General features: G+C 38.7%; 3 protein-coding genes across 5 annotated transcripts in view; all 3 read right to left on the bottom strand.

Annotated features, from left to right (window-relative positions):
- Positions 1-901, bottom strand: part of prkcz (protein kinase C, zeta) — a 175,155-nt gene extending 174,254 nt beyond the window's left edge. Inside the window, exon 1 of the mRNA XM_059333243.1 lies at positions 600-901. Coding sequence (XP_059189226.1) covers positions 600-676 — 77 coding nt within the window. The 5' untranslated portion in view covers positions 677-901. The remainder of the gene's footprint in view (positions 1-599) is intronic.
- Positions 902-4,218: 3,317 nt separating this feature from the next.
- Positions 4,219-9,286, bottom strand: LOC131971345 (tumor necrosis factor receptor superfamily member 5-like). Its single transcript, XM_059332756.1, has 9 exons — positions 9,158-9,286; positions 7,391-7,484; positions 6,382-6,507; positions 5,909-6,064; positions 5,210-5,297; positions 4,925-5,124; positions 4,791-4,819; positions 4,618-4,666; positions 4,219-4,519 (listed from the first exon to the last, which is right to left on the bottom strand). Exons 1-9 carry the CDS (start codon positions 9,194-9,196, stop codon positions 4,512-4,514), a joined length of 789 nt encoding a protein of 262 aa, XP_059188739.1. The 5' UTR covers positions 9,197-9,286; the 3' UTR covers positions 4,219-4,511.
- Positions 9,287-14,909: 5,623 nt separating this feature from the next.
- LOC131971344 (tumor necrosis factor receptor superfamily member 14-like) overlaps positions 14,910-26,826 on the bottom strand; it is a 45,164-nt gene continuing 33,247 nt past the window's right edge. Inside the window, exons 1-10 of one of the 3 annotated variants that reach the window (XM_059332754.1) lie at positions 23,151-23,401; positions 22,063-22,193; positions 21,127-21,220; positions 20,805-20,930; positions 17,803-17,958; positions 15,908-15,995; positions 15,620-15,822; positions 15,485-15,510; positions 15,312-15,360; positions 14,910-15,212 (exon numbers count right to left, since the gene is read on the bottom strand). In XM_059332754.1, the coding sequence (XP_059188737.1) occupies positions 15,205-15,212; positions 15,312-15,360; positions 15,485-15,510; positions 15,620-15,822; positions 15,908-15,995; positions 17,803-17,958; positions 20,805-20,930; positions 21,127-21,220; positions 22,063-22,101 (789 nt within the window). In that variant the 5' untranslated portion in view covers positions 22,102-22,193; positions 23,151-23,401 and the 3' untranslated portion in view covers positions 14,910-15,204. Of the gene's footprint in view, positions 15,213-15,311; positions 15,361-15,484; positions 15,511-15,619; positions 15,823-15,907; positions 15,996-17,802; positions 17,959-20,804; positions 20,931-21,126; positions 21,221-22,062; positions 22,194-23,150; positions 23,402-26,826 lie in introns of those variants that run through there. The other 2 variants (XM_059332755.1, XM_059332753.1) reach the window with 2 other exon arrangements.

Raw genomic sequence — 26,826 nt, forward strand, 5'->3', positions numbered from 1 at the left:
TTCACAGTGTTAAAGTGTTCACGTGTTTTAGTCTTTTTGGTCATTTATTGTCCTTTTTTGGTCATTTTGTGTCTTTTTTTGGTCATTTTGTGTCTTTTTTGTCATTTTGTAGTTTTTTTTTTGTCATTTTGTCTTTTTTTGTCATTTTGTCTTTTTCTTGGTAATTTCGTGTCTTTTTTGTCATTTTGTGTCTTTTTTAGTCATTTTGTGTCTTTTTTTAGTCATTTTGTGTCTTTTTTTGGTCATTTTGTGTCAATTTGATTTTTTTGGGGGGGTAATTTTGTGTCTTTTTTGTCATTTTGTGTCTTTTTTAGTCATTTTGTGTCTTTTTTTAGTCATTTTGTGTCTTTTTTTGGTCATTTTGTGTCAATTTGATTCTTTTTTGGGTAATTTTGTGTCTTTTTCTGACAAATGCCAAAGTAGCAAGTTATAACTTTACAAGGTAGAGCAGCAGCAGTCTCTCTGGCGGACCTAGCATGATGTGACCGACCCCTACATACCACCAGATATGTGGAAGTCTCCACTCCACAGGTGTTTCCCTGGTCACTGTCGCCAGCAGCAGCCTAAAGTCTCTTTACTAGCTCAGGTGAGCTACTTACCCACAGTAGTGTGCTTTAATTTTCACCAACTCCGAGTCCAGGTCCATTATGGAACCGTTTGAAGCCAGCATATGCATTGTACAGTTTGGTGTAACGTTCCTCCCAACGAGCCCAACGGTAACTGGACAGGCCGGAACCAGCTTTATCACCCGCTCCCGTCGGAAGATTACAGTTTAACGTCACATAACACAGCCAAGAGCAACGTTTTGTTAAATACTCTCGAAGGGAAACTTGTCGAGCTGTTATGAAGTTTCTTTGGTTAAGTCAACGGTAGAGGCTTCTGTGGTGGAGGAGTTGTCAAAGTGTCCCGTCTAACTTTACCGTTTCTGTTTTAATCTTTCAAAATAAAACGCATACTGACAAATATAGGCTGTTAGTATGGGTTTTGTGAGCCGGGATTTGCGTGGCGCTTTTATTTTGAAAGTAAAACCTCGTAACCTTGATAGCGTAAGATCAAAGTGTAGCTAACTTGACAAGGTGTCTTAAAGCTCACTATGGTTACCGGAATCCAAATTCACCTGTCCCATGGTTTCTTCTGGGGCTTGTCAACAAAAGAAGTCTAAAATATTAATATAAGGAGCAATACACGGTACATGGTGGTCCAGAGTAATTAACGAGTTTATTGGACGTTAATACACATTCTTATTGCCCCATAAGTGGGTAAATAAACTGAAATAAAATAACAGACTACCATATGGTATTTTCCTCTCAACATACTAGTGGCCAGTCTACTCACGAATAAATACTTAAAAATTCTTCACAACATGTTATTTTGTCTTCTTAATATATTTTATGATTAACTGATAATATTCTGTAAATAATTTTGAACAGCGTTTTATGTTCTTATGTTTTATTAAGAGCATTAATGAAGAAAAGTTTTCACATGTGCTGCAAGAGATTTTTCACAATAAGAACCACAGAACAAACTCAGTCTTGGCCCAAACATAACAGAATACACATTATCTATTTCACTGATACAAGGTGGTTATTAAGACCTTCACGACAATGATGCAGTTGTCAAGCGCCACCTGCTGGTTGATTCATAAACAACTTCAGAAGAGCATTCCTGTCATTGATCACATGAACTATATCCTTGGTAGAGGTTACAGACTGTTTTATTGCATGAAGTGTGTTCAGTTTATTTTAAATTATTAGTATGTTAACCAACTCAAAAAAAAACATTATTAATCTTTCTAGTAAAATAAAATACTGGCAATAAAATTATGCTAATATTTCATTACATTTAAGTATAATTTAAAAATCTGATTGCTAGAGTGTTACATAATTATCAAAAGAGTAAATGGTCATTCTTCACATGCAGTGAAAACATTAAACATATCACAGCCAACTCTTCCCTTTAAACTTTATTTCCTGCCGTCTGCCTTGTCCCCCAAACATCTGAACAAGGACTTTGATTCAATGTTGAATAAATACAACATATAGTAAGCATTAGGTGTTAAAAGTATTTAAAATATTTCAATTGAGACCAATTTATAATGACTTCATGACAATGATCACTGTTTTGTTCCTACAGTTCATTCATCAATGTCATTTTCCCATTTCGAAAGTGGGATTTACAATCAATAAAGTGAGTGAGTTAAACATGTATTAGGTGTGTTACATGATAGCATGTTACACTGACTTCAGCCACTAGAGGTCAGGATCGAGTTTTAAATGATATGATGATTCTCATTGAGTGATGTTCAAACCAAGTTTTTATATCTGAACCTGTGGAACAGTTTCACTTAGCTGGCTGTAATTCCTGAAAATACTTTACTGGTACAAAGTACAGAAAACTATAGAAAACATTAACAAATAATGCAACATTTAAGAATAAAGCAATTTTTGTCTTAACAATGCAAGAGTGTTGCAAAATGAATAATTATTAATAATATAATTATAACAGAAGTTGAGCTGAGCACCCTTATCTTAATTTCCTGTATTCTGATTAATTTTATGCACTATTTTGTGTTTATTTTTCATGGCCAATTTATGGTGCAAATGTAAAGGTTAACATGAAAGCCAATTAGCAGGTGACAAATCTAACATAGATGTGAAGGAATATAATGTAGTAAGTCTTTCAGGCTTTATTGTTTTCAATTCAAAACACATGTAGCATGATTTACTCTCCCTCCTCCTCCTTTGTGTCTTTTGTTTGGGGAAGTAACCTCTTGTACACATGGAACTTATTCACGTCAATTATGAATTATTTCATTTTCATTCATTTATAAACCCCTTGAATTTGATAGCTCGGGTGTTTTAAAACTTGCACATTCAAAACACATGGCACACGTCTGGTTAAATATACAAATCAGCACAATCATGGCGTGGAAGTGAAGTGAAAAGAACTCAAAAATCACCTTTGAGCAGTATAACAGTCATACTGACAAATCATGAAAAAAAATTGAATTGGAATACAATTGAATTGATGTGTAGAAACATTTCTCCAAGTGCCAACAATTCCATGGGTATTTAGAAAAATGTATGTACACATATTGAACTATTCACATTTTTACAACCTCTCCCACCATGAGTTAGTGCAGTTGGTTCATTGTGTCTGCTGATGACGACTGAGTTGATCACTTGCTGCAGCAGCTTCCAGGCTTCCTCCCCATGGGACCCTAGGAGCCAGAGACAGACCCTCTACCAGTGAACCATGACTTGGTCAAACATCTGTAGAGGTCTTGGGCTCAACACAGGAAGGCCACTGCTCCTTCTGCACCTTCTGCATTGAACAAGCTGAATGGTTGCTGAGCATGTCCTGGATGGTGTGACTAAGGAGGCTCCAACCTTTTCACACTGGCCTTGGGCTTCAACCACAGGCAGCACAGGTGTCCATCACCCTAATTAGAAGTCCTGCACCACTGACAGGTTGATGGTGAAAGATTACCATCTTCTCTTCTTGTTTTTGTGCTGGTGGTGAAAGCATATCAGTCAGCAGCCATGGCCTCTGAACTGGCAACCCTCAATATACTCCTGCTGGTGGATTTGGTGTCTTGTAGGGAACCTCTAGTCCATGAACCAAGCCCACCTCCTGAAACTGGTGACAGTTGTCAAGCCAGGGTCTTCATAGTTCCTTGGTACAGCTGACCATGGTCCAGTCTGGGTTGGCAGTCTTAACCCTTGTGCCCTCCTCAGGCATTTTTGTACAATTTTGTCTTTAATTTCATTTTTATTATTATTTGGTTATCATTTTGGCTGTGTTACAGCTTGAGGCTGTAAAGTGAAATTTGAATTGTTACAAGAACAATTTATTTAAATCCAATGTCTTTTACTCTTACATGTCTTTTGTGCTCTATTGATGCATTTTGCACCCTCTGGACACCTTTGTGGCACACACACACACACACACACACACACACACACACACACACACACACACACACACACACACACACAAAAATTTGGTTTTATGTAATTTTATCCACGGAGTTGTCCAGATGGAGTATCTGGCACTACGTAAAAAAATACTAATGCGATTAAATCAATTGTGTTGCTAATCTTTGACATATCAATGCTTTAATCTCCAAAACCCCATCTCCCTACTATTTATTGTATGGGAAAAAATGTGTGTGTGTGTGTGTGTGTGTGTGTGTGTGTGTGTGTGTGTGTGTGTGTGTGTGTGTGTTTTTGAAGAAATTATGAAATAATTCAAAAATATACATTGGCACATAAATGGTTAAAATCCTGGAAATGATTGAATATTTGGTAGTTTCACAAGTCTGAAGTTGTTTCAGAGATTTATGAAAATCTTTGTACATTTTTGCCACAAAGGTGTCGAGTGGGTTCTAAATTTGAGGAGGGCTTAAAGGGTTAAAAGCCACATTTGCTCCTGTTGAGGTGTTCAGGCCTGCAGCAGAGTTCCAGTTAGCCTGCATTAAATGAGGCCCAGAAGCTTGTGACTCGGGACCTTCAGGGATCTTTACCAAGAAAACATATACATTGAGTTGAACCAGAAACATTTTGTATAGTTGGAGAGAAATGAACATTGAACATGAAGAATGACCTCGTGTCTTACCTGCAGAGGGTTCATCTGTTGAATTCATCGGTAAACTTTCATCATCATTCTGATAGAGTATAGACAAAAGTGACAAAAATTAATTATTAGAATAATAATTATTATTTCCACTTGCCACTGTACAAACAGTAAAATGTACTGAGCAATAACAGTGAAGAGAGTTTAATACATACCTGTTTGGTGTTTTGGTCTTTCCTATTTCCTGTAATTAAGAAATTAAAGAAACCTGAATCAACAACTTGATGACAGAGAATATCATTATGTATGAAAACACAAGAACATTTTATTGTCTAATTGCCAGTCATACCTGAGTCTGGACTTCCTTCCTGGTTTCTGTGTTTCTTAAAAAAGATAATCGCTCCGATCACTATTAATAGTACAACAACAGCAACAGCAGCAACAACTCCGCCGATGACAGCTCTGATGTTAAGTGAACTTTTTTCTCCACATTCAGCATCTATTGAAGTATTTCCTGCTTTTATCAGCTGAAGATTGATGGATTCACATCTGGAATGACAGAGGGCATATTTTAAGGATTATTTGTAGGACACCATGAAGACTACAGATGTTTCCATGTTTCAGCTTCACTTACTGTTTGTGTGGCTGACAAGTAAAAAATGTCCCATCTGAAAATGTTCCATCACTGCAGTCAGAGCACTCAGTGTCCCTCAATGCTGTTCCTGTACACATTGATAGAAATAATTAGTTCAATGTCACAAACATCTGTTTGTTTAAGGCACAAAAAAGGTCTGGGCACCAAAGTAAAATTCCTTTTTCTGTCAAGACGGAAATACAAAAAAAACAAGCTCTCAACATCAAAAACATTTTTTAAAAAAAAATCAGCCAACAATTCATTCAAGTCTGAAAATTGCTTCCTAAAACTATCAGCCCTCTCTTTCACATATCCTGTCCAATGGACAAAGGACTTTTGTTTACAATGCAACAATAAAATGCAACAATGTTCCAACTTCACTACTGATTTGCACCAAGTCCACCAGACTTTCTATCAGAAAGGGACCCAAGACTACTTTTCGATGTACAGTTTCCATCACAAAACCAACAGCAACAATAACAATAACAGGCTATAAACCAGCTGATATATTTCTGCATCCGTCACATGCCGACTGCTACTGTAAGTCATACACTGATTATGGATAGCGACCTCATACAACTCTACTTAAAAATCCAAACTATCCCTTTAAGGTAATTTTCCCTGAATTTTGGTGTTCTCAGGTGAAACTCTAACGGAACCTTTTTACTGTAATCTTTTAGTCAGCACAAGAAAACTCACCATTTCTGCTGATGTATTGTCCTGGTAGACAGTGTGCGTGTTTGTGTGCTGCCACACAGCTGTCCTCTGTAGAGTCTGAACAGTAGAATCCCTCCAGTGGTTCACAAGCTGTATTTGATGTTCCTGTACATGGCCTCTTTATTTTTAAACCAGAACCTGTCAAAACATATCGAGAATGTGTCAATGTCTTCCTGTTTACTGATGTGAAAGAGGCTGTTATGACACAAATGATATATATTTGTATTTTTTATAGTATTTCAGAACACGTGAGGTCTTCATGTCTGCTTTCAGTCTGTAATTCTTCTGTGCAGTGAACTGATCAAAATGAGTCTCTGCATTGTTGCAGTGACATTGTTAAATAATCTGCAACATTTTTCTCAGTTCTTAAACAGCATTTACAGTGGGACTTGCAGTAATAAGTCTACTTATTGTCTTTAACAATATCTACTAAGAATAAGGAAATATTATCACACCTGCATAACACTTTGCACAGTGAAAACAGTGTTTAAGTCCAGCAGGACGATCCGTGAAGGTTTCATTGAGGCACGGCTCGCAGGAAGTACTTGTGAACTTTGTGCAATCTTTAACAACTCGATTTCCTGTTGAAAAGCAAACCAACAATTTAAATGCATGCAATATAATGTATTATTGGAGTTTACATGTTCTCCAGGTGCTCCAGGTTCCTCCCACAGTCCAAACACATGCAGTTTAGGTTTAAATGGTGACTCTAAATTACCCGTATGAGTTAATGAGAGAGTGAATGATTGTCTGTTGTAAATTCCTGCTTGTTTTACTGTTGGAATAAAAGTCCAGTCAGATACAGGCCCTTCACTGATACTGTTGTGTCTAGTCAACTTTGTTCATTTTATTCATATTCATGTTTAGTGTTTCATGCTTTATGTCATGCCTTAGTTTAGTTTCATGTTTATCCTTTGTTGTCTTGAGCACTTTGTGTTTAGTTTAAATTCTCATTCATGTCTAGTCTCGTCATGCACTTCCTGTTTTATTTTGTACTTACCTTCCCTTTCGTTTCAGACCCTGACTTCCTCCCTTTGTGTGATTTCCCGCCACTGTGATTGTCTACCCTGCCCCTGATTGGTTTCTCATGTTTTCTCCCGTCCTTATGTAAAAATAGTCCTTGTCTCCCTTTGTCTTGTTGCCAGTTCGTCTTGTTCAGTATGTTTGTCTTGTCAACGCCCCAGCCAGGTTTTTCATGTAGTCAGGTTTGATTTAAGTTTGTGTTAGATTATTGATCCTCCACCCACTACTGCCTGTGAGTCGTGCAATTGAGTCCACCAGTTTTGTGTCTGAAGTCGTAACAGATACATTTCACTTGTGAGCATAAACAGCATCATACACAGCAGTCAGACTGACTCCACTCATCTGCACTCATGGTCGACTCTGGTAAGCATCATTAGCTCCTTGCAGTATGACAAGACTTCATATGTATCCAAGGTGAAATGTTTCTATATTGGATCTTACCAGCTGGACATAAAGGACAGCAATACGTATCTATCGGATACTCCGATGGACCACATGTGAGGGTATGTCCTCTGGAGACATTCATCACAAGTATCTGTGAAGAGAAACAGAGTCTGTCTCAGTGAAGCCTGGTTGAATGAAAACATACTGCAAATCAAAAGAATGCAGCAGCGAGGCTTTAATGCATCACATCATATCCCCTCATGCTGGCTTCTCCCCACTGGCTCCCTGTGTAGCAATGGGATGTTGTTACACTAGATTATGAACTTTTAATTTGATGATTTTAGGATAAAGCGGAGAACTTTTATTTTGAAGGTGTAATCTTGGAATATTTGATTTTGCATTTGTAAGGGGTAACTTCCTGTTTTTATATTTTATTTTTACAAGGGATTGCAATGTTCATGTGTGGCCAAAATATTTTCGGTATCATTTCGATATACACAGAGGCAATTACATATAAGTTTTAGTTAGTATTTTGCCCTGGTAAAAAGTTAAATAAATGGATTCTCCCGTTGTGGACGGAAGTTATTTTCCCGCGTTGTGTTCGCTCTCTGTGTTTTGGGACTCTGAGAGCGAAGGTATGTATTTTTCTGCTCCGCTATTTTATTTATTTTACTTTACTTTAATACTGTGTATATAGTATCTGTGCCTTATCATCGTTGTTATTGCGAGAAGTGAGGTTTAATGATGTCTTGTGTTGCAATTTTCATATATTCTGTAATTTATTTTCATGCCATACACTGTAAACAACTGTTGAAGTAGAGTGAAGGTGCATTGTCAAAAAGATGCCATTCCTCGTGTGGTGAAAGAGTTTTGCTGTTGATTTATAGGTGGTGACAATAGGAGGTGATCTGTATTGCTCACTACTGTAATGTATTGCAGGTATGTGCATTTGCATTATATTTATTTAATTTTGGTCCGAAAATTGCACACTGTTATGAAGATGTCAATGCTGTTTTGAATGAAATGTGTTATTGTTATTTTAAATATTATATATCTTTTACTCTCTGTGTTTTGGGACTCTGAGAGCGAAGGTGGTGACAATAGGAGGTGATCTGTATTGCTCACTACTGTAATGTATTGCAGAATGGGGACCATGAGAGAAAAGAGGAGCTAATAAACAATCTTCAATGATCCCGTCGTTGTGGTGTCCTTAAATACCAACCAAGAAAATCAACACAACGCAGAGTGACACCCACTACACCTGTACCATTTAGTATTAATTTTAAGAATTCACTGATCTCTTTTAAAGCACATCTGGCTCAAAGCTACATAGTAGAAATGTTGGTCACAAATGAGCCAAATTTTAAAGTGCCTTCCCCATCAGGAGCGCTCTGCTGTGGAACCTCCTGCCTGAGGACAGAAAGCTGCACAATCACTTTTCTCTGTGATGTTGTCTCATTTTTATCATACATTGGCATGTTTTGCCTATATTTATTACTGACATGTTTTAAGTGATTAATTTGTCTTTTGTTGACTATGTTTTTGCATCTTTGTTGTATTAATTTCTCTTTAATTTGTTTTGCTTTCATTCAGCTTCTTGTTGTTACATTGCCTTGTGACTTCTGTTTTCACTTTGCTTTGCTTTTCTGCCAAAGCACTTAAAGTAAATGCTGTTTTTGTATTTTCTTTTCTTGAAACTGACATTTCTGTAAAGGTGTGTAGAGAGATAGAGCATCATAAAGAACAATGTGTTACAAAGAAAGAAATGTTGGAGAGGAGACGTGATTTATGCAAATTTAAGGTTGCTGTAATAAATTATTTTACCAGAAATGGTGCAACCATCCAAGGTTTTGTAAACATCATTTTAAAGATCAGGATCAGTTTCCATGGGCTGAAGACGTCACTTCACTGAGATTTGGGATGGAGAGATGTAGAATCCAGAACAGGGACACCGTCTGAAACCAGAAATAAAACATCCATGAGAACCACTGAACTATTTATTTCCATCTTTCTGAACTGACCTTACACCTTAAACTTGATGTCAATCAGAAAACTGTTAACACTGCTAGATTTGTGTTGAAGAAACTTGATTTTTAGTCACGTTTCAACTGTCCACATGTGACCTGTTGCATGCAAAAGTATTTTCATTGAAGTTCATTGAAAAAAAATAAATGCATTCATTCAATCAGGCCCATGAGGGACTGCAGGTCTGCTGTTGATAAAACACTTCAAAGCTTCAAAAGAGGAACTACAGGCTTGTGACCTGGTAAAACAATAGTGTGTGGTGTGAGATTGGGGCTCTGCAGCATGTTTCAGATGCTGTTTTTTTTTTTCAGTGTTCACATAGTTTCTTTTATATAACTGCAGCCACATTCACAGAGATCAGATGATTCAGTGACCAAAGGGGAATTATATTAAAGTGGTGGCAGCACATATTTTGGCCATTTTCCCTCAAAAATGTAAATTGCAGATATTTTATAATGTGTATACACACACACACACACACACACACACACACACACACACACACATTGTATTCAGCTCTAAACACTTAGGCAGGACACGTCAAACCAAAGTGCGATACATTTTTTCCGCATATAAAAACTTTATTTACAGTAACACTTTAATTAGATGGAGTAATGGCGTCCAAATGTATCCATTTTACTTTACGTTTATAATTAGCTATTGGGCTTCACTTTCACTTTCACTTTACTTAGGCCCAACAAACATCCAGAACCTTCTTCATCCGGCAGGTTATTATAGAGAAGATATTCAGCGGCAGACTGTCGTCACATCTACTGGTATTAAAATTAATATATGTCTATGCGTCACCGTCTAAATATTACATGACAAGTATTACGACTCACCTTCCTGCTGTCCGTTTGTCACAATAGCTTACTTTGTTGCTGTCCGTCACCTGTTTCATTCCCTGGCAAAAACGCCCACTTGATTCACTGCCCTCCCCTCCCACAATCACTCATTGTGAGCCATTATTCGCTTCTCCGTAGTCAAGCCAGCCGTCCCTATATAATGTAGTGCGCGTCGTTTTGTGATATTTACGGTAAATTCACTGAAACTGCTCCAAGCGAGCTGACATGAAGGATAAACACTTTACTGTCGTTCTTTATCACCCTTTTCAGTATAAAACTCTTACCAGCGAGAGTAGATGAAGTATTGACGTTACATCAACACACCACGTGACATAATCAAATTGTGTCGTGCCTAAAATGTATTTGTTGTGTCCACGTGCGGTTTTCAGTTTTCAGAATAAAGTGTTACACATCCATGCCCAAATATCAGATAGAAATGGAAATACGATTAATTGCATGATATTCACAGAACTGTTCACTTTATTTTGTAAAACGCCTTTAGATATAGACTGTACAGTAAAATACTACATTGTATTTAAAAAAATAAATTAAATTAAACTTTCTGTTTCCAGTCAATAATTCCACTGCAGGTTCATTCTACGGCACCCAAGGGATATTCCAGGCGGCAATCTCCGTGCCTGAGCATGGAAGCCACCAGGAAGTGCATAAAGCCTGCAATTCACCGAAAATTCCAATAGGGGGTGCTAAGTTTGGCTGCAAAAGAAATCTGCCCATTCATTTCAGTGCTAAATTTGAAAACTTCTCACTTGATTTATTACCTCAGAAAAAATTTTCAGGGACAACATTATGGTCTCAATCGCTAGTAAAAAATCTTCTTCAAGACAATTTGATGTCAATAGTTCTAATAATGGCCCCATTTAGAAGAAAATAGAAGATAAAGAATCATATGATTTGGGGCGTTTCTAGCTTTGATTGACAGGTCACTGACAAGGCGAGCCGTCACCAGGAGAGAAGTAGAGCGTATCCACGGCAACGTGTCAATAAAGTTATATATAACGTTATATAGATAGAAAAGAGGACGTTTAGCGGTTTGGTCTCATAACTTTGACCCTTTCACACTATATTTTCACTTAATGACAGTTTATTTGAAAGTTTTGTTCAGTAAAATGTCTTGTTCAGCGTGTGGTTGGACTAACAGACACTCCAAGGAGTCGCTGCTCAGTTTTCTGAGGTAAGAAAGATACATTTTGTTTTGGTTTTTTTGCTAGCCAAAACTAACATCCCAGTTAATGCTCCAGTTAATGCTAACGTGAATTAGCAGCGGCTTCTCTCAGTCGGGTTGCCGGTGTAGAGAGGCTGTAGTCAGTGTCGTCAGATCCCTCGCGCTCTGCCACAGTCCAATTATGGTCTGCTCCGCGTATCGGAAACATGATGGCGACGCAAGATGGCGACGAGTGTAACGCTGAACTCGAGGCTTCCAACGGGCAGTCCACAAACCAATGGGTGACGTCACGGTGACTACGTCCATTATTTATATACAGTCTATGGGATATTCTTACAAAATTACAGCACTTTTCACAGTGGAAATGCATAATAAAATGCACTTGAATATTTACTGTACAGTAAAATATTACATTTTTTAAAAAATATTTAAATTAAACTGTCTGATTCCAGTCACTGATTCCACTGCAGGTTCATTCTACAGGACTTCAGATATATTCTCACAAATTTACAGGACTTTTCACTGTAGAAATTCATTTAAAAAAATGCACTTGAACATTTACTGTAAAGTATTCAAGTGCATTTTATAATGAATGATCCACCAACACGCAGGAAGATTTCTGAAAAAGGGAGATTTGACTGTTTTTTTAGATCGCTCTAACAAAGCTATTTTTTCATTTTTCTTAAAAAAAAAACATGGAGACGTTCAGGAAGAACTCAGGACGCTTAAAACACACATGCGTGCGCACACACACACACACACACACAAATGCGCGCGTGAGCGCACACACTCCTCCAGATACACGTTTCACACACACACAATTTGAGGTTAAAGGGCATAGTTTGAAATCTCTGAAGAATCTCATCATAGTGTACACACACCGGCAGTAGCCCCCGTGGCCCTTTCAGAATTTCCCCAGAGGAAATTTTCTAGTTTGAAATTATTAGTATGTTAACAAACTCTAAAAAATATTCATCTTTCTAGTAAAAAAATAATAATTTGAGGAATAAAATGATGCTAACATTTCATTACATTTAAGTATAATTTGAAATAAATAAATCAGATTGTTCGAGTGTTATATAATTATTAAGAGTAAATGGTAATTTTTCATATGCAGTGAAAACATTAGGTGTTTTAAGTATTTAAAATATTTCTATTGAGGCCAAGTTACAATGACTTCATGACAGAGGTTTAGGAGGGTCTATACTGACAATACTCACTGTTTTGTTCCTTTTCACAGGTGGGATTTTCAATCAATAAAGTCAACATATATAAGTGAGTGAGTTAAAACATGTATTAGGTGTGTTACATGATAGCATGTTACACTGACTTCAGCCACTAGAGGTCAGGATCGAGTTTTAAATTATATGATTATTCGTATTGAGTGATGTTCAAACCAAATTTTAAATCTGAACCTGTGGAACAGTTTCACTTAGCTGGCTGTAATTCCTGAAAAACTTTATTGGTCCAAAGTATAGAAAACTATAGAAAATATTAACAAATAATGCAACATTTAAGAAAAAAGAGGTGTTTGTCTTAACAATGCAAGAGTGTTTGCAAAATGAATAATTATATTAATAATAATATAAAACAGAAGTTGAGCTGAGCACCCTAATCTTAATTTCCTGTATTCTGATTAATTTTATGCACTGTTTTGTGTTTTTTTTCATGGTTTTCTGGTGTTTTAAAACTTGCACATTCAAAACACATGGCACACATCTGGTTAAATATACAAATCAGCACAATAATGGCTGGAAGTGAAAAGAACTCAAAAATCACATTTGAGCAGTATAACAGTCATACTGACAAATCATGAAAACTGTTTTTAATTGGAATCCAATTGGATTGATGTATAGAAACATTTTTCGAAGTGCCAACAATTCCATGGGTATTTAGAAAAATGTATGTACACATATTATACATTTTGAACTATTCACATTTTTACAACCTCTCCTACCATGCGTTAGTGCAGTTGTTTTTTTTTGGGCTTTTTTTTTTTGCTTTATTGAAAGGGGGTGATAGAGGGGAAGACATACGGCAAAGGGAGCTCAGACCGGATTCGAACCCGGCTCCGCCGCAGCAAGGACTCAGCCTTAATGGTAAGCGCTCTACGAGTGTGAGCCACCAGGACGCCCCATGAGTTAGTGCAGTTGGTTCATTGTGTCTGCTGATGACGACTGAGTTGATCACTTGCTGCAGCAGCTTCCAGGCTTCCTCCCCATGGGCCCCTAGGAGCCAGAGACAGACCCTCTACCAGTGAACCATGACTTGGTCAAACATCTGTAGAGGTCTTGGGCTCAACACAGGAAGGCCACTGCTCCTTCTGCACCTTCTGCATTGAACAAGCTGAATGGTTGCTGAGCATGTCCTGGATGGTGTGACCAAGGAGGGTCCAACCTTTTCACACTGGCCTTGGGCTTCAACCACAGGCAGCACAGGTGTCCATCACCCTAATTAGAAGTCCTGCACCACTGACAGGTTGATGGTGAAAGATTACCATCTTCTCTTCTTGTTTTTGTGCTGGTGGTGAAAGCGTATCAGTCAGCAGCCATGGCCTCTGAACTGGCAACCGTCAATATACTCCTGCTGGTGGATTTGGTGTCTTGTAGGGAACCTCTAGTCCATGAACCAAGCCCACCTCCTGAAACTGGTGACAGTTGTCAAGCCAGGGTCTTCATAGTTCCTTGGTACAACTGACCATGGTCCAGTCTGGGTTGGCAGTCTTAACCCTTGTGCCCTCCTCAGGCATTTTTGTACAATTTTCTCTTTAATTTCATTTTTATTATTATTTGGTTATCATTTTGGCTGTGTTACAGCTTGACGCTGTAAAGTGAAATTTGAATTGTTACAAGAACAATTTATTTAAATCCAATGTCTTTCTCTCTTACATGTCTTTTATGCTCTATTGATGCATTTTGCACCCTCTGGACACCTTTGTGGCAAAAATGTACACGCACAAAAAAAACTGCTATTAAATCACCATACATCAATATTCTTTCTGCTTTTATTTCATATATCTCTTAAACAACTTCAGACTTAAATTATTCCATAATTTATTTCCAAAAGTTCTACACGCACAAATTTTCTACACAAAAAATGAATTATTTTCCATATAATAGATAGTAGAGGGATGGAACTTTGGTGGCGATTAGAGTCTTTGATAGGTCAAAGATTAGCCACACACACACACACACACACACACACACACACACACACACACACTCACACACGGTGGAATACAGTAATAATGTCAAATGTCAATACTTTTCCTCAAAATGAAATGCTGACCTCACAGAATGCATGGTGTTATACCATGATGGCAGTGAGATTTTAAAAATGTGGTTTAATTGGAATTCAATGAGCCATTTTTGTCCACAAAGGTGTCCAGATGGAGTATCTGGCACTGCATAAAAATACAATCAAATAAATTGTGTTGCTAATCTTTGTTAAATCTTATTTATCAAGACTCTAATCTCCACCAAAGCCCCATCCCCCTACTATTTATTATGTGGAAAATAAAACATTTTTGTGTGTTTTGGAAGAAATTATGAAATAATTCAAAAATATACATTGGCACATAAATGGTTAAAATCCTGGAAATTATTGAATATTTGGTAGTTTCACAAGTCTGAAGTTGTTTCAGAGATTTATGAAAATCTTTGTACATTTTTGCCACAAAGGTGTCCACTGGGTGCAAAATTTGAGGAGGGCTTAAAGGGTTAAAAGCCACAATTGCTCCTGTTGAGGTGTTCAGGCCTGCAGCAGAGTTCCAGTTAGCCTGCATTAAATGAGGCCCAGAAGCTTGTGACTCGGGACCTTCAGGGATCTTTACCAAGAAAACATATACATTGAGTTGAACCAGAAACATTTTGTATAGTTGGGAGTGAAATGAACATTGAACATGAAGAATGACCTCGTGTCTTACCTGCAGAGGGTTCATCTGTTGAATTCATCGGTAAACTTTCATCATCATTCTGATAGAGTATAGACAAAAGTGACAAAAATTAATTATTAGAATAATAATTATTATTTCCACTTGGCACTGTACACATAGTAAAATGTAGTGAGCAATAACAGTGAAGAGAGTTTAATACATACCTGTTTGGTGTTGTCTTTACTATTTCCTGTAATTAAGAAATTAAAGAAACCTGAATCAACAACTTGATGATTTGACAGACAATATCATTATGTATGAAAAATACAAGAACATTAATGTCTAATTGCCAGTCATACCTGAGTCTGGACTTCCTTTCTGGTTTCTGAGATACCGCTTGACAAAGATAATCCTTCCAATCACTGATAATAGTACAACAACAGCAACAGCAGCAACAACTCCGCCGATGACAGCTCCGATGTTAAGTGAACTTTTTTCTCCACATTCAGCATCTATTGAAGTACTTCCTGCTTTTATCAGCTGAAGATTGATGGATTCACATCTGGAATGACAGAGGGCATATTTTAAGGATTATTTGTAGGACACCATGAAGACTACAGATGTTTCCATGTTTCTGCTTCACTTACTGTTTGTGTGCCTGACAAGTAAAAAATGTCCCATCTGAAAATGTTCCATCACTGCAGTCAGAGCACTCAGTGTCCGTCAATGCTGTTCCTGTACACATTGATAGAAATATTTAGTTCAATGTCACAAACATCTGTTTGTTTTAAGGCACAAAAAACATCTTCCACAAGCTTTTATATTAACAAGGTGGGATTTTAATTCACCGAGAATAAGGAATCACACCAGTTTTCCAGAAAAAAACAAAATACTGTTTGTTTGAACACAAATACTATCCATGTCATCCTCCATACAAATATTTAAACCAGGAAATGTGTGCAAATATCTTAATGCCAGGTAACAACTAGATTGTCAAGAAATTATATAAATTGCATTTCAACACAAATGTTGTCTTTTTTTAATCAATGTAACATCTGGTTTGTCTGGACAATGGCCATAATGACATTTGACAATGACAATGACAAACAATTAGAATGATTTATGAAGAGAAAATTATCAATAAATCAATAACATGACATAACATGTTCACACTCAAAACATTTGCTTCAAGTGGCAACCTTCACAGCTTTTACCAATAGCAAAGAGGTGTGAGTGGTTGGCTGTCATTGGCTGTAGATGTCTGAATAAGCAAAGATCTTATTCCCAACGCTTCACATACAGACACTTGATCAGGAGCCCTTGGCCACATTAATACACCAGTACCCTTTAGATTCCTTTTTGGACATGTAGGGTAGTCAGATAGATTTTTTTAATTTCATGAGACAAAACAAAACTACTTGGTTAAGTTCAGGCAAAGATCATGGTCTTGGTTAAAAAAGTACAACTGTGACAGTTTCAGACGGAACTTGAACTGTGCTCTCCTGAGTGAGTCACATCACATCACGTCAGAGGTTTGGTCAAAGTCCTGTTTGTTCAACCATCCATCAGCTCAGACCTCCATGGACTCGTCACCATACCTCCTTAGGCAGCCCTGCATATCATGCAGGGAAGATGGAGATATCACTCTTTAGTCTCACATAGACCTCGCTGTGCTGAGAAATACTGTCTGAAACAGGCGGCTAGTAGCAGGTTTATCTCTCCAGTCTACATGCAGAGAGTAAGGGGGCATTCACACCTGAGCTGTTTGGTCCGTGTGAAACAAACTCTGGTGTGTTTTGTTGGATAGTCCGTTTGGGTTTTGCTTGTCTGAATGCTCAAATGAACTCCAGTGAGGACCAAAGAACTGAACTCTGGTTGGCCAAAAAAATGGGGTTCCAGTTCACTTCCTAGTGCACCAGAGTTGGGTTCACTGTAGGTGCAAACACAGTCCGAACCAAAGGAGGGAAGCCAACCAAAACACAGCACACTCTGGGTTTAATTTGGGTAAATTTGACAATCAACATCAGTCAACGTAGTTACAGGTAGTAACATACTTGCTTGTGGCTACATACAAAAACGAAGAAGTCTTTAAATTATTTAGCGACAGAATGGTGGATAATGGATTTAATCGCACAGCGGATCAATGCCACATAAAAGTGAAAAAACTATGAACAATACAATGAAGTCCGTGACTTGCCTCGAAAAAGTGTCCACTCGTTCCTTCATATATTCTGTCCAATAGACAAAGGAAATTTGTTCACAATGCAACAATAAACAATGTTCCAACTTCACCACCATTTTCCCACTGCAGAACCAACAACTACAACAACTCAAACAGGCAAAAAAAACAGCTAATTCATTTTTGCGTCCATCACATGTCGATCGTAATAGACTAAGAATAAGTACTCCATACAACCCAACTTATAAAAAATCCAAACTATCCCTTTAAGGTCATTTGCCTGAACGTTGCCGTTCTCAAGTAAGATTAAGTAAAAACGGAACCTTTCTACTATAATCTTTTAGTCAGAACAAGAAAAGTCACCTTTTCTGCTGATGTATTGTCCTGGTAGACAGTGTGTGTGTTTCTTTGCTTCCACACAGCCGCCCTCTGTAGAGTCTGAACAGTAGAATCCCTCCAGTGGTTCACAAGCTGTATCTGATGTATCTGTACATGACCTCTTTATTTTTAAACCAAAACCTGTCAACACAAGGACATAGGCTTTATATATATGTGGACATACTAAACGTTTACTTTGTCTAATATACTAGAGAACAACATGGAAAAATACATCAGATTTAAAGGCAATCTTTAGTTTTTATGACATCTTCAGAACATGTGAAGACTAGTAGTAATGGTAGTGTGGATCTAACAGTAAAAATGGAGTAAAAACAAACCCTCACAGAAACACAGAATAGCTAAGAATATCTAAGCTAATACTTTGGCCCTCATTTATCAAACGAGCGTACGACAGAAAGTGGCCGTGAGCGGAGGGTACGATCAGATCTCACTTCATGTCTCAGCTGGTGTATGCAAATTTGAGTCAGGGTGAAGTCCACACGTCTGAGTCGGAGAATTGATCTTAGACTATTGTATCAATGCCTGGAGCTGATAAAACTCTGCTGAGTTCTTTTTTAATGGTGGCAAACCTTTTTTTAACTTATTATCCAGGTATACACCTAGATACTTAGAACTTGGCACCACCTCCATGTCCACCCCACAGGGATTCACTGGCTGAAGGGGGGGCTTGAAACTACTGAAATCTATGATCATTTCCTTAGTCTTTGAGGTGTTCAGGAGGAGATAGTTCTTGTGACTCCAGTCACTGAAAGCTTTTATCAGCTCCAGATATTCAGATTCCTGTCCATTCCTGATACACGCCACAATAGCAGTGTCGTCCGAGTACTTCTGGATGTGGCAGGACTCAGAGTTGTATTTGAAACAGTGTAAACAGGAATGGAGCCAGAACAGTGCCTTGTGGAGCCCCTGTGTACAGTGTGAACAGGAGTGGAGCCAGAACAGTGCCTTGTGGACCCCCTGTGCTGCTCATTAATGTCCCAGAAACACAGTTCCCCAACCTGACATACTGTGGTCTTCCTGTCAGGTAATCTGTGATCCAGGACATAAAGGAAAGATCCACTCCCATTTCTGTGAGCTTGTTTTTGAATATGTTGGGTTGGATGGTGTTGAATGCGCTTGAAAAATCAGAGAACATGTTTCTCACATAAGCACCAGTTTCCTCCAGATGAGCAAGGGCACGGTGAAGCATGTAGAGGACAGCATCGTTCACTCCCATGTGTTGTTTGTATGCAAACTGCAGGGGGTCGAGTTTGTCTTTGACTTCAGCTCTCAGTAGGCGTAGAATCAGCCACTCCAATGTCTTCATGATGTGAGAAGTGAGGGCTACTGGTCTGTAGTCATTAAGTCCAGCTGGACATTTTATTTTTGGCACCAGCACAGCACAGGAAATCTTCCACAGTGCCACACGCCCCAACTGCAGAATGAGGTTGAAGATCGTGTGGAGAGGTTGACACAGTTGCGCTGTCAAATGCGGCTGACAAATGCTGGAAAAACATGATGCTGGACTCTTGGTAGTTCACGGTCCCGCTGCGTCTTGTGGCGTCCAGCAGTTGTGAAACCTGATTAGGACGGGTCGCGGTCGCTGGTTCGGTCCCGGCTTTGGAGCTAGGGTGCGGTGAGCCATTTCAATTTTGACGTGGCCAGCTTTCGTCTCCAGCCCGAGCAGGTCGGGTATCCAACTCTCGAAAAACTTTGTTGGGTTACTTCACTCCGCATCTTCCGGTGAACCAATAGCCCGAACATTTTTTCTCCTGCCTCTGTTCTTGAGGTCATCGATATGCTCGGCCATGCTTTGTATTTGCTTATCAAGCACCTGAACCCGCGTCTCCACCGACTCGGTGATGTGTTCAGCCGCAGCTACCCTGTTCTCTGCCCCGGTGGTTCTCTCCTCGATCTTTTTCAGCTGCTCGCCGTGGGCCTGTATAGTTTGGGATAGTGGCCCCAGCTTTTCATCAATCACCCTGGTTATGTTTGCTGTTATGTCTTGAATAGTTTGGCGAAAAGCTGGGTCAAGGACATCCTTGGTGTTAGCTAGCAGCAGGTGTGGCTCTTCCTCCACTGGGGGAAAGTCAGGCAAGCTAGCAGTATCTTCTGGTCTGCTCGTCTTGGTCGATTTTCTACTTTCTTTTGGTTGCATTTTGTCTTGGCGTCTCAGAAAATACTCATCAATACTCATATTAAAATGCACGACATGAAAATTGTTGCAAATGTTAAATTGGGCGGAGTTATGCAGAAAATATCAGTGCGGTGGTGCGGAGCTCAGAAAAAGTCAACTACTCTCTACGCCGCCATCTTGCTGCCCCCCGGTTCACTTTTCTAACAAAGGTGACTTAAAAAAAGAAAAGCAAAAAAAAAAATCCTCTTTTTGGCCAAATTGCGTCCTACAGTGTCGTAAACTCTCGGGGCGAGGCATCCGAATCGGATATAAATTATATATATATATTAGGGCATAATATTCAAATGATGCCTTTTTCCAGCCACCATTTATCTTTCCATCGACATCCAACACATTCTTACGCTGTGATTGGTGAGATACGAACATTTGACAAATCACACGTGAACCCTATCGTAAGACGATATATATATGCTGGATCTGCGCTGGTTTCTACGTTCGTTTGATAAATTAGGGCCTTTGACCTCATAAAGACAGAACTTGTCAAGTCAATAGTTGAACATGTTCCTGTTTACTGATGTGAAAAGAGGCTGTTATGACATAAATGACTAGTATTTCAGAACACTTGAGGTCTTCATGTCTGCTTGCAGTCTGTAATTCTTCTGTGCAGTGAACTGATCAAAATGAGTCTCTGCATTGTTGCAGTGACATTGTTAAATAATCTGCAACAGTTTTCTCAGTTCTTAAACAGCGTTTACAGTGGGACTTGCAGTAATAAGTCTACTTATTATCTTTAAATCTACAGTAGGTTTAGTAATACACTTCTACTTATAATTAAGGAATATTAACAGACCTGCATCACACTTTGCACAGGGTAAACAGTTTTTAAGTCCAGTAGGCCGATCCATGAAGGTTTCATTGAGGCAAGGCTTACAGGAAGTACTTCTGAACTCTGTGCAATCTTTAACAACTCGATTTCCTGTTGAAAAGAAAACCATCAATTTAATTACATTCAACATAATGTATTATTGGAGTTTACATGTTCTCCATGTGTCAGTGTGGGTTCTCTCTGGTCCTCACACACATGGTCAACTCTGGAAAGCATTGTTAGCACCTTGCAGTATGACAAGACTTCATATGTATCCGAAGTAAAATATTGCTTTATTGGATCTTACCAGCGGGACATAAAGGACAGCATTCTCTCCCTATCTGATACTCTGTTTGATGACATGGCAGGGTATGTCCTCTGGAGACATTCATCACAAGTATCTGTGAAGAGAAACAGAGTCTGTCTCAGTGAAGCCTGGTTGAAATAAAAACATACTGCAAATCAAATACAGGAAAGAAGCTATTAAAATTAACTCTAGAAATTGTATTTATTATTATTATTATTATTATTATTATTATTTTAATGAACAAAAAGAAATGAAATGCATTCAGTTTCAAAGGGTTCACATACTTTTAGTAAGTTGTCCAGTCCTGCTTCCTCTAAATAAGAACATCACCCTAATCAAACTGAAACTCCCTCCTCTCTGACATAAACCAGGAGTCACTCTCTTTCCTCCAACTAGTTCAAAATGCAGCAGTGAGGTTTTTTTACACATCATTTCACTCTAATCCTGGCTTCTCTCCACTGGCTCCCTGTACCATTTAGTATTGATTTTAAGAATTCACTGATCTCTTTTAAAGCATGTCTAGCTCAAAGATACAAAGCTACAAAGCTGCACAATTAGTCTTCTCTGTGATGTTGTCTCCTTTTTTATTCCTTTATGTACTTGCATGTATTACTGACATGTCTTAATTGATTCATTTGTCTTCTCTTCACTATCCTTTTGTATCTTTATGGTTGAACTACATTTACTTTCATTATGTCTTGCTTGTGTTCAGCCAAACTATTTGGCTTCTTGTTGTTACATTGCCTTCTGACTTCTGCTTTCACTTGGCTCTGCTTTTCTGTCAAAGCACTTTGTAAATGCTGTTTTTGTATTTTCTTTTCTTGAAACATTTCTGTAAATGTGTGTGGTAGAGAAGGAAGGAAAAAAGAAAGAAATGATGAAGAGGAGGAGACATGATTTATGCAAATTAAAGGTTGCTGGAATAAATTATTTTACCAGAAATGGTGCAACAATCCAAGGTTTTGTTAACATCATTTTAAAGATCAGGATCAGTTTTCATGGGCTGAAGACGTCACTTCACTGAGATTTAGGATGTAGAGATGTAGAATCCAGAACAGGGACACCATCTAAAACCAGAAATAAAACATCCATGAGAACCACTGAACTATTTATTTCCATCTTTCTGAACTGACCTTACACCTTAAACTTGATGTCAATCAGAAAACTGTTATCACTGCTAGATTTGTGTTGAAGAAACTTGATTTTTAGTCACGTTTGAACTGTCCACATGTGACCTGTTGCATGCAAAAGCATTTTCATTCAACTTTGAAGTAAAAACAATTAAATTAGGCCCATGATCAGGAAATGCAGGATTGTTGTTGTTAAAACACTTCAATATATCTCAGAGGAGCTTCAAATGAGGAACTACAGGCTTGTGACCTGGTAAAAAAAAGAAGTGGTGTTAGTTTTGGGCAATTTGCAACATGTTTCACATGCTATAAGTAGTTTTCAGTTCTCAATAAACTGATCACATTGTTTCTGTTATGTAACTGTAGCCACGCCCACAGCGATCAAATGATCCAGTAACCAAAGGGTAAACAAATATTATATTAAAGTGGCAGCACCTATCAGCACATATTTTTGGCCATTTTTGCTCAACAATGTGAATTTCAGATATTTTATAATGTGCATGTAGAATAATGTATCCAGCTCTAAACACTTATTAAGGACACGTCAAACCAAACTTCGATAGATCAAACAGAGATAACAAAACTGACTTTATTAGACTCGACAAAGTGAATTTTACACTTGTTATTCATTTTTTCCGCATTTAAAACTTAATTTGCAGTAACACTTTAGTTAGATAGAGTAATGGCGTCGAAATGTAGGGTATTCGTTTTACTTTACGTTGTTGTTTTTTTTACTTCAGTTTCGCTTTCACGTTATTTCGGACCAACAAACAATCAGAACCTTCTTCCACAGAGCAGGTTATTATAGAGTAGAGATTCAGCGGCAGACTGCCGTCACATCAACATTAATATGCGTCACCATCTAAATATAACATGACCATTATTTCGACTCACCTTGTTGCTGTCTGGCACAGCGCCTCTGATATCCTGCTGCAGAATGTTATTCAACACTCACACACCCTCTTTCAAAATAAAAGCGCCAATCCACACATGATCAGCAGAGAGCGTCAGAAACAATAGGATGGTTTCCAGCCAGGTGATCATGGTGTGGCCCATTGCTGTGGCCGGCCTCATAAATCCATGGTGATCCATGGCTGCATCCCATTAACACTATTTCTCATCCATGCGTCCCTCACTTGCGCCGTTCACTTGCGTCTTAGTCCCGCCCACCGGGGATGCATGGAGAGACGCAAGTGAGGGGAGCGAGGAGAGGAGAAACGATTTAAGAGACATGAGACGTCCTTCCCTCCGAAGCGTCACATGAAGCGACGTCCGTTTCTAATGACGGCGGCAGCGGATCACAACTGGATCAGCTGTCAGTCGCTTTAACAGCTGGAGACATGCACTAATAATAATAATAATAATAATAATAATAATAAGTAAGTGTTAAATAATAACTGTTAAATAATAAGTGTTTTCTCTGTTTAACAAACACCTGCACATGAATAACAACCTCCATTGTGTATTTATACTGTGAACTGTGTCCAGCTCAGGGTCACGGGAATGCCTTTATATTATTTATTAATTATTATTTGCTGCTGTATTAGGACAACTATTAGGGCCAAGTATGAAAAAAAAATACGGACCCGGGGGAGGGGGGTAATACTGGTCCATGCCTCACTGGATCCGTCCGGTGCCACACACATACACACACAGACACACAGACAGACAGACACACACACACACACACACACACACACACACACACACACACACACTTCAAAAAGATGAATAAAGATTCCATAAACCCGGCTCCATGGCACGCGTAAAGACGCATCACATGAGGATGACCGTGAGGAATGAAGGCTGGGAACAATAAACCTGCTGCTGTGAAAAAAGTTTAGACGAACGTTACACTGTAACTGTCAACAAGAAGCAGAGGAGGTCTGAAAGAGATCGCTCCGTGTGAACGCGAGGAGGAGGGGAGCGTCAGTCGGATCATTCTGATAAAACACCTTAAACAGAGCGAGTGATGGAGAAGATTCCTTTCTCCCGCAGGTAGAAAGGAATGAAATGTGGTGATGTCATAAGATCACCTCATGTTATCTGTTTTTAATCATGCCATGGTGGCTGGGTCCTTCTCCCCTGGGTTCCTATTTATTCATTTATTTATTTCATATATGGCCCTAATACGCCGTCGTAGTAGACGATCCTGGTGATAAATTAATTATTTAATATCCCAGAACATGATTGTGTCCGCTGAACACCGGCCAATATTTTATTAGGTTAGATGATGAAGGTAAAATGTAAATTATGTCACTCAGTAATGATCAGCCTCGCGTGGTACTGATGAAAATGACAAACAATGTAAAAGTGTTTCTTGCTGACAGACAGACTCTGAGACTCTCTACTGTTTGTTTTTTTACTTTAATAATATGCATAATAAATCTGTACAGTGGAAAAAACAGATCACGAAAAGGAAAAAAAGGAAAAAGGAAAAAAACTTCTAGAGCGATCTTTCTCTTAATTTATTATAAATGTAGAAATATGTTTGTGGTGTTTTTGTTGTTCAGAGCCACATTAAAACAGATTTTAACTACATGGTGAATCATATAAATAAAATATAAAACTTGTGGTGACACACTTTAGTTTAATCTGTGATCTGTCTTCACTCCGGTATCAAACTACAGCGATGTTGCGATGTATAACATCAGTCCCATCAGCTGCTGCGTCTATTCAACGAGTCAGGGGGCGGGGCCACCGCTAAAAGACTTCCGCATAGGATTCACTCGTGTATCCTCGCTTGTGCCTCCTCCGATATGCCTCCTCTATCCTCTATCCTCTATCCTCCGATCACAAATAAGAGCTTTGGGACGGTCTTAAAGATGGCGCCCGCGAAAGAACTTCCGGTTCAAGCGAGGATAGAGGATAGAGGAGGCGAAAATTAAGGGAATTGAGAAGCAGCCCATGATTGTCCGTTACCTGTTGAGCCTTCCACCAGGTCCAGTCCAGACTTTACTGCGCATGTGTTGTCACCAAGGACGTGACGTCCTTTGCCCCTGTGTCTTATCCTACGGCTGCATCTCATTACCACTATTTCGCATCTATGGGTGCGTCCCATGTCGTCTATTTCGCATCCCTGCATCCCTCACTTGCGCCATTCACTTGCGTCTTAGTCCCGCCCACCGGGGATGCATGGAGAGACGAAGTGATGAAGTGAGGGAAGCGAGGAGAGGAGAAACGATTTAAGAGACATGAGACGTCCTTCCCTCCGAAGCGTCAGGTGAAGCGACGTCCGTTTCTAATGACGGCGGCAGCGGATCACAGCTGGATCAGTTGTCAGTCGCTTTAACAGCTGGAGACATGCACTTATAATAATAATAATAATAATAAGTGTTTTCTCTGTTTAACAAACACCTGCACATGAATAACAACCTCCATTGTGTATTTATACTGTGAACTGTGTCCAGCTCAGGGGCACGGGAATGCCTTTATATAATTTATTAATTATTATTTGCTTCTGTATATATTAGGACGACTATTAGGGCCAAGTATGAAAAAAAAATACGGACCCAGGGGAGGGGGGTAATACTGGTCCATGCCTCACTGGGTCCGTCCGGTGCCACACACATACACACTCAGACACAGACACACACACACACACACTTCAAAAAGATGAATACAGATTCCATAAACCCGGCTCCATGGCACGCGTAATGAGGATGACCGTGAGGAATGAAGGCTGGGAACAATAAACCTGCTGCTGTGAAATAAGTTCAGACGAACGTTACACTGTAACTGTCAACAAGAAGCAGAGGAGGTCTGAAAGAGATCGCTCCGTGTGAACGCGAGGAGGAGGGAAGCGTCAGTCGGATCACTCTGATAAAACACCAAAACAGAGCGAGTGATGGAGAAGAAGAAACATCCCGCAGGTAGAAAGGAATGAAATGTGGTGATGTCGTAACATCACCTCATGTTATCTGTTTTTAATCATGCCATGGTGGCTGCGTCCCTCTCTCCTGGGTTCCTATTTATTTATTCATTTATTTTTTTCGTATATTGCCCTAATACGCCGTCGTAGTAGACGATCCTGGTGATAAATTAATTATTTAATATCCCAGTACATGATTGTGTCCGCTTAACACCGGCCAATATTTTATTACTGATGACTGATGAAAATGACAAACAATGTAAAAGTGTTTCTTGCTGACGGACAGACTCTCATACTCTCTACTGTTTGTTTTTTTACTTTAATAAAGCACTTGTAAAGCACTTTGAGTTGCATTTATATGTATGAAAAGCGCTATATAAATAAAGTTTGATTGATTGATTGATTGATTGATTGATTGATTGATTGATTGATTGATTGATTGATAATAATATCCATAATAAATCTGTATGGTGGAAAAAACAGATCACGAAAAGGAAAAAAAAACTTCTAGAGCAATCTTTCTCTTAATTTATTATAAATGTAGAAATATGTTTGGGGTGTTTTTGTTGTTCAGAGCCACATTAAAACAGATTTTAACTACATGGTGAATCATATAAATGAAATATAAAACTTGTGGTGACACACTTTAGTTTAATCTGTGATCTGTCTTCACTCCGGTATCAAACTACAGCGATGTTG

This window comes from Centropristis striata, chromosome 5, assembly GCF_030273125.1.
Source record: "Centropristis striata isolate RG_2023a ecotype Rhode Island chromosome 5, C.striata_1.0, whole genome shotgun sequence".
Lineage (NCBI taxonomy): Eukaryota > Metazoa > Chordata > Actinopteri > Perciformes > Serranidae > Centropristis > Centropristis striata.

Bases quoted from the DNA above. Each gene is read 5' to 3' on its own strand.
- LOC131971345 (XM_059332756.1), bottom strand. From the start codon at position 9,196: ATGATGTTTACAAAACCTTGGATGGTTGCACCATTTCTG. The intron at 5,125-5,209 runs GTAAGTGAAGCT...CTGTCATTCCAG, and splicing joins ACTTGTCAGCCACACAAACA to ATGTGAATCCATCAATCTTC. The intron at 4,820-4,924 runs GTATGACTGGCA...TCTTAATTACAG, and splicing joins GGAAGGAAGTCCAGACTCAG to GAAATAGGAAAGACCAAAAC.